The 7,285-nt window shown below is 51.1% G+C and overlaps 1 protein-coding gene across 1 annotated transcript in view; it reads right to left on the bottom strand.

Annotated features, from left to right (window-relative positions):
- Positions 1 to 508: 508 nt before the first annotated feature.
- The window catches only part of GDPD2 (glycerophosphodiester phosphodiesterase domain containing 2), a 10,011-nt gene continuing 3,234 nt past the window's right edge, over positions 509 to 7,285 (bottom strand). The window contains exons 7-16 of the mRNA XM_077774981.1: positions 7,051 to 7,144; positions 6,759 to 6,904; positions 6,545 to 6,627; positions 6,298 to 6,448; positions 4,037 to 4,258; positions 3,680 to 3,828; positions 1,801 to 1,948; positions 1,575 to 1,657; positions 1,284 to 1,312; positions 509 to 1,185 (exon numbers count right to left, since the gene is read on the bottom strand). Of these exons, the coding sequence (XP_077631107.1) occupies positions 1,133 to 1,185; positions 1,284 to 1,312; positions 1,575 to 1,657; positions 1,801 to 1,948; positions 3,680 to 3,828; positions 4,037 to 4,258; positions 6,298 to 6,448; positions 6,545 to 6,627; positions 6,759 to 6,904; positions 7,051 to 7,144 (1,158 nt within the window). The 3' untranslated portion in view covers positions 509 to 1,132. The remainder of the gene's footprint in view (positions 1,186 to 1,283; positions 1,313 to 1,574; positions 1,658 to 1,800; positions 1,949 to 3,679; positions 3,829 to 4,036; positions 4,259 to 6,297; positions 6,449 to 6,544; positions 6,628 to 6,758; positions 6,905 to 7,050; positions 7,145 to 7,285) is intronic.

Raw genomic sequence — 7,285 nt, 5'->3', positions numbered from 1 at the left:
GACCGCTTGGGTCCCTGTGTTTGCTTTAGCTCCTCCCTCCCCCTTCTACCAGAAGCCTCATCGTAGATCAGCTCCTCACTGGTCTCCTTAACTGTGTTAGCCCAGGAACTCGCGAGCAGCAAACACACAGGGGGGGCTTGCTCCTCGAGGAGAAGGCGCGCCTGGGAACCAGACCCTGCACGCACAGCCCATGGAGGCGAGAACTTGTGGAAATCGGACTATATACCCTCAGGGTCTGGAGTCAAGGACACAGGTCCCCAACCGGCACGGAAAACAGGTGNGGAGCTACAACGCAACTCACTCTGAGCGGCGTACCTCGGCCACCCAGAATGTCCCGTGACGGCTGCTCTCCCGCTTCCCCTCTGGTAGCCCTTCCTTGCAGCCCTACCCCCTCCAGCCCAAGCATCTCCCCGTGATAACCCCTCAGTGTCATTCACGTCACATACAACCGAGGATGGAACGTGCACCTCCCACCAAGCCCCGGCGCGGAAAAGATTAGAGTACCACAAAACAGGAGTTAAATTCATTGAATAAGTAGATTGACACCATACAGGAACCGACCTGTTTTGAAGAAAAGGTTGTGCACAGCAAAAAGCCAGTTATAGTCACGGAATTAAATGACTAGATGGGCTCTAGCCCTCAGCATCTAGGCAGGAAAGCAGCTAAATTGCAGGGGTCAGGGGAGACAGTGAATGGAGGGGGATTGGTGACTCCAACATCTTAGTTCACCAGGAAAGGCCATTTTGTCATCTCCTTCAGTCACTGGTCCAAGCTATCCCATCCCTGAAACACCCTGTGTCTTCTATTCGAGAACTCTTGCACACAGGTCTGAAACATTATCTTGGCCACCTCCTTCCCATTTCCGCTGTTACATTTGCAGAGAAACTTCCCGTGAGTCACTGTCTTCCTAACCTAACCTCAGGTCAAAGCCCTAAGGGGAGCAGACTCCATGGAGGCTTGTCGCATGCCTACCATCTGTGCAGAGGGCCCTCATAGTTCAAAACCTCCGGTTGACAAAGTTTACCCTACCCCAGCCCCACCAACTTTCCATCTCAGCCGCTCTCTCTCCCTTGCTGTAAGCCAATCCAGAGAGGCCTCAGATTCTGGTAGGTGGGAGTCCAGGGCTGGGCATTCACTCCATTATGAAATTGTTGATCCTGGTCAGCAGCACTGCTGTTTCTAAGCCTGGAGCAGGGGGTGGGGAGAGGGGAAGACATATAGGCAGTGACCAAAGAGTAGGCTATAGGAGGAGGAAAAATGAGATGAGGAGAGAAGGTTCTTACCAGTTTTCTCTCTCTCCTTCTTACATCTCCTAGAGAGAGAGAAAGCTTCCCATTGTGAGTTCAGCCAGCTGCAGGCATGGCCTTTTGATCCCAGGTTCCCCCAAACTTGCCCTTCCCAGGTTCAGTGTGTGTACAGGAAGTTTGTGTACACGTTTGTGTACAGGAAGGCTCCAAAAATCTCTAAAGAACCAAACCCCAAGCTCCGGGAAGCATGTAGGAGTCTGAATTGGCCCCATCACCAGGACCCTGGGGGGCGTGAAGACCCAGAAAGCTGAGGTATGAAGCACTCACCCTTGGAGAAGGAAGGTCCACAGAAGCAGCAGGGTGGAGACACAATTGGTAATGATCCACATCATTAGGTAGGTTTGAGGGGGCTGTGGGAATAAGAAGAGGCTCCTGTCAGTGGCCAGAGGCCCAAAGGTGGTATATGGGGGCAAATATGTAAGGAAGAGAGGAGCAGGGCTAAGGAGAGCCAGGGATGGGAGAAGGGGAGCGGTGACGGTCCCAGAGCCCTTACGATAAGCCAGACGGGGTAACGCATCTGCTGCAGCAGCTGGCAGTCGTTGGTGGTGACTGAGTCCACTCCTGCACACCAGAGCAGGGAAAAGAGCCAGGGCTTGTTCACCACGAATAGGTTCACCGAGACATTATCCTGGTGGAGTGCCCTGTGGGGATGGGAGAGAAACAGGGAACATCTAGGATCATGGGGCTTGCGGCACAGGAAGCAGCCTCTGTCTGTGCTCAAAGCCACAGTGTCACTGCCAAGAAAGTCTCAGTTCTAGTTTTACATGGCAGCCCCTGAGCAAAAGTAATTTTCTTTGCAGAGCTCAACTTTGTCTCCTGGTGGATTCCACCTACGGGTCCTAGCTTTGCCATCTGGGACCACACGACTGTGTCTCTCTTCTTTGTCCCACGAGCAGCCCTTCAGAGGTCTGAAGAACAATGACCATGTCCCCGAGTCACCTCCTCTCTAGGCCCGACAGCCCCAGTTCCTTCATCCAGGGCTGGGACCTGGGTTATCATTCCCTTCGCCATATAAACCTCTCCTCATCTGACCTTACTTCAATTTATCAATGTTCCTTTTTTTATTTTTAAAAATCAGTTTGTTTATTTTGAGAGAGAGGGAAAGAGCATGAGTGGAGGAGGGGCACGGAGAGACAGACAGAGAATTCCAAGCAGGCTCTATGCTGTCAGCTCGAACTCATGAACTGTGAGATCACAACCTGAGCCGAGGTCAAGAGTTGGACGCTCAACTGACTGAGCCACCCAGGTGCGCCTCTCAATGTTCTTTTCAAAGTATGGGGGCTTGCGTTTGAACATGATATACCAGGTGGGCTTGGCCCAGCAAAACTTCCTACTGCCTTCTGGGCATTGTGCCTGTATGAAGGCTGTCCAGGGTCACGTTAGTTTTGGCGATGTTGCATGCCATTGATGACTCGATGTGAACATTATTCAGTCAGAGCCCTGGTCTTTTTCACGCATGTTCCTGCTGATGCCAGTCTCTTGTCTTTGTGCAATGGAACTTCTTTTGGAGTGCGATGTAGGTCTTTTCATCTATCCCTGTTGTGCTTCATCCCGGTATATTTGGTCCATCATCTTAGAGTGCTTAGACCTTTGGGGGGCCTCAATTTCATCACCGGTGTATTCATTATCAGTTCATGTCNGCCGGCTCCATGGTGACAGCTTGTGGGAAAGGTCCTTGAAATACTTATGCTAACTGGGCTATCATACAGTCCATGTTTTTTTTCTTTCTGACGACAAGGACATCAGAAGAGACCTTGGCTACTGCACGCTTTGCAGTCCATCATGTTTACGGGTTGGGTCAGCTTCTGGGGCCCGGCTCACATCTGGGACTCTCTTGCCTCTCTCCCCTCGATCCATCCTCCCTTGCACTTATCTCCTTGGTGAAGAATGAAAGCTAAAACTGTTCTTGTGGCCCACAAGGTCCTACCCAATTGGGCTCCTGCCTGTCTCCCAAGCCTTACCTTCCCCTTGCTTTATTAGGCTGCTGTTTCTGATCTCACAGCTCTTCTCGTTAGCTCCTTGTGACCTGTCAGGTCTCAGTCCAGACATCACCTCTTTAGCTACTTTTCCTAATGTGGCCCCTCTCTGGCCCCCACTCCCAACCCTAATTGCTCTACTACATCTCCCCGTTTTATCATCTGCATATCATTTATCCAGTACACATGTAATTCATTCAGCTTATTGTCTGTCTCTTTCACTAGTATGCTCAAAGCCTGCAACAAAGAGTGCCTTTCGCATAGCAAGTGTTACCTATATTGATAAATATGTGTTGTATGTGTGAGTGAATGAATGGCCTTTACCCTCCCCGAGGTGGCTCTTCCCTACCATTAAGCTTCACGGGGTCCCCTTGGCTCCTTTCCTCTGGCACTCACTTGATATCCAACAGTGGCAGGTCTTGATAGGGGAGGTTGAGAAACTGGGGCCTCTCAGTTCTGTTGCTTCCCTGCTGTCCATATATCTGGCGCATTCTAGGTGCCCGTTGTTGGACCTTAGCACGGTCTTCATCCGGTAACCAAAGGACCTGTGGTTCAGGGAAGAAGGGCATGAAGCTGGGGAAGGCTTGGGGATTCCAGGGGCAGGGGCAGAGAGGTTTGACCACAGAATGGGGTATATGAGTTGAGGTGGGGCCCTGGGGCAGGGGGCAGCCTCAAAATTGGCACCGTGTCCTAGGGAAGGCAGGGGGTGGGGAGATGGGCAAGAGGGAGCACTTGAGGTCCTGGAAATATCACCATGGCTTGGGGCACCCTTGCACTCAGCACAGTCTCCAGTGTCTGGTTCACAAACGTGTCATGGTATGTGTGATTTCGTGGGGGGCGGCGCAGGTCAAACATGATGGAAAGGTTAAGGACTGCAGCTTCCTTCAGCAGCTCTTCCAACGTTGGGACCGTCTGGTTCTCAGCCTCCTTCCGATCAGGGTCTGACAGCCGCTTGGCCCCCCAGAAGGGTTGCCTCTATGAGAACAGGAAAATTGTTTCAAGACCGGGAGAAGCCTGTAGGCCATTCCCCCACCCTCACCATCTTCACTCGTTTCCCCTACTTGGCGCCCGGCTTCTGTGCACTGCTGACCCAGGGTCTCTCTTTCTCCAAACCATGGCCCTTTCTAGACCCTCTAACACCTTAGTCTGTGACCCCAACCTCCTACCCTCCTGGTTTCCTAACTTCCTCACTCCCACTGCATTTTCTCTTTAGTCTCAGGGAGACCTCTGGGATCTTGGCCCCTTGGGTTACGCCCAATCATTCAGCCCCTTCTGCCACACCTACATCCCCCGCCCATCTACCGCTTGAATTACTTTTCCGCACCACCCTCAAGTCCTTTCCTGCCCTGCCTGCCCCACAAATTCCCAAACCCTGATTAAATTCTCTAACAGTACGCCTCCCTCACCCCCAAGAATTGGGGGGGGGGCAGAGCACATCATGCAGACCGCCACTATGTAGTCTTCTTTTACCTTCAATGCCACTTAATCATCTTTTTTTTTTTTTTTTAAAGTAAGCTCCACACCCAATGCGGGGCTTAAACACATAACCTTGAGATCAAGAGTCACGTGCTCTACGGACTGAGCCAGCCAGGTGCCCCACTTAATCATCCTTTCACTTGTTCTTGTTTTATTCCTTCTTCCATTCTTAGTGTCTGTTCCAAACCTCTGCCACTCTGCTCCCTCCCCCTTGTAATCAACAAATGACCTTGCCTCCTAACCACTGACATGGAAAAAGCAACCTTATCTAATACTTATTATAAAGTATTTACTATGTGCCAGGCAGTGTTAGAAGTACTTTATGTGCATTGATTTATTTAATCCTCCCAATAATCCCACAAAGTAGGTACTATTATTATGCCTATTTTACAGATGAGGAAAGTGAAGCACAGAGAGACTAAGGAATGTTGCCCAGGCTTACATAGCTAGTAGGTGGTGAAGCCAGGATTCAAACCCAGACAGCCCTTGGTCTTAATCGCTTGACATGTCATTGTATATAGAGTTAAATGAAAAGACGGTCAAGTTGCAAAAGAATGTATGAAGTGATCCTATTGGTGCAACATGACAAGTGTGTGTGTACATATATATGTGTATATGTATGTATCTATGTATNGATTATGGGAGACTTTTAAATTTTTAGGTTATTTCTCTAATGTTTAATTTTTTATGAGAAACAAGTATTATTGTTCTTTTTTTAATTAGGCTCTGCACTGGATGTGGAGCCCAATGACCCTGAGATCAAGACCTGAGCTGAGATCAAGAGTCGACCGCTTAACTGACTGAGCCACCCAGGCATCCATCCCAACGTGTATTATTTTTATTTTTTATTTTTTTTCCCTTAAATGGTTTATTGTCAGGTTGGTTTACACATAACACTCAGTGCTCATCCCAACAACATGTATTGTTTTTAAAAGCAGGACAAGAGAGGAACTGAGAAAATAAAGTATCCTCACGAATATTTTCTGTCACCTACAGAACCAAAGCCCACACTTCTGGGCCTAGCATTCTTTTTGGGAAGGGGCTGGCATTCAAAGCCCTTTGAGACCAAGCCTCTGCTCCCCTTGCCCATCTCCGCTCCCACTACTCCCACGAATTTTATCTCCCAGTTGCACCGAGCCACTTTTTCATACTTCTGGGCTTCTTCACACTTCTGGGCTTTACATAGGCCCTTGCGTCTGGCTAGAGTTGCTGATGCCTGCTTTGGCCGTTCTCGTCCCTGCTCAGGCATTCTCTCCTGTGAAACCACTCCTGATCCTCTCCCACACCCACCCTGCCAAACAGTGCCTTTGCTCTCTCTCCTCTCTGTTTACTAAAGACACTGTTATCGCTCTAGGTTTCCTATTCTGATAGCCTGTTGCCTAAGCTCTCTTCTTTCCTTAGAGGGAGTGAGGGCAGAGTTGAGGGCAGAGACTCTATACCTGTTGCTCAGCACAGGGCTCAGAAAATACTTATCAATAAATGAACCCTCCCCTAAGCGCCTCTGCAGGTGGTTGCCTCTTTTGTGAGGCTGTCTTCACCTCCAGGAACCAGGTTCCGGCATTGAGCTTCTTCAGTTCAGCACAGGAGAAGTCACTGCTGTGGGAGGAGGTCCGGGCTGGGAACACGGAGGCCACATCTGTGGTCCGGCTCAGGTGCTCATCGTGCATGAGGAAGGGGATCCCGTCAGAGCTGAGGGCACAAGCGGTGGCAGAGGGCTGAGCTCCAGGGCTGATCATCATTAATCTAGCTCCCCTACTGTGTCCCTCTGTCCCCCAGTTCTCTGACCTGACCATCACGTCAGTCTCAAACACAGCAGCTCCACATTCGGCTGTTTTCCTCAGCGACATCAGGGTGTTCTCGGGGGCCAGCTTGGAAAGGGAATTGGTAGGAGGGTAGCAGAGGAGGGTGGCAGCCTGGGACCCCGCAGGCCTGAATGCTGCGGCCTGGAGGAGCAGACCCTTCCCGCCCTAGCCCTACCAGCATAGTACCCGATACTCACCATGGGGGCCCCTCGGTGTCCCACCAGACCAGGCTTGGGGGGTAAATCTCTGGGTTCCATGATACAGGGTGAGGAGATGCACAGTGGTGCCAGGTAGACGGCCAGGGCAACTCCAAAAAATAGGAGCAGTAGCAGAACCTTGGGACCTGTGGGGAGTGGGGGGCAGGCTATAGAGAAGGGGCAACGGGTGAGCTCTGGGGACAGAAAGCAGAGTGCGGGTACAGTGAAACAGGCAGCAGGAGGCAGAAGCATTGATGGCCGGCGAGGGTATGTTGGGGAGTGGAGCTGGCACCTCTTCGATGGATACGGTAGAAGGTATCAGCCACAGGCCAGGCCAGGAGGGTGATGCCAGCAACTGCTCCAATATGAAGGAACGGGGCTGTGGCCTGTGGACAAGAGTTGGTGAGGAGGGGTCTTCTCTCTAGCGTCCCTCTCCTTCTCCTAGGACCTGACTTTTGGAGTTCAGAGCTACTTGCAGCCGTGGGGGACCAGGGAGCAAGATATGTCCAGAGGCTGGCCGTAGGCCT

This window comes from Crocuta crocuta, unplaced genomic scaffold, assembly GCF_008692635.1.
Source record: "Crocuta crocuta isolate KB4526 unplaced genomic scaffold, BGI_CrCroc_1.0 scaffold394, whole genome shotgun sequence".
NCBI classification, from domain to species: Eukaryota; Metazoa; Chordata; class Mammalia; order Carnivora; family Hyaenidae; genus Crocuta; species Crocuta crocuta.
The sequence above is the reverse complement of the archived record's forward strand: the minus strand, read 5'-3'. Positions and strand labels throughout refer to the sequence as shown.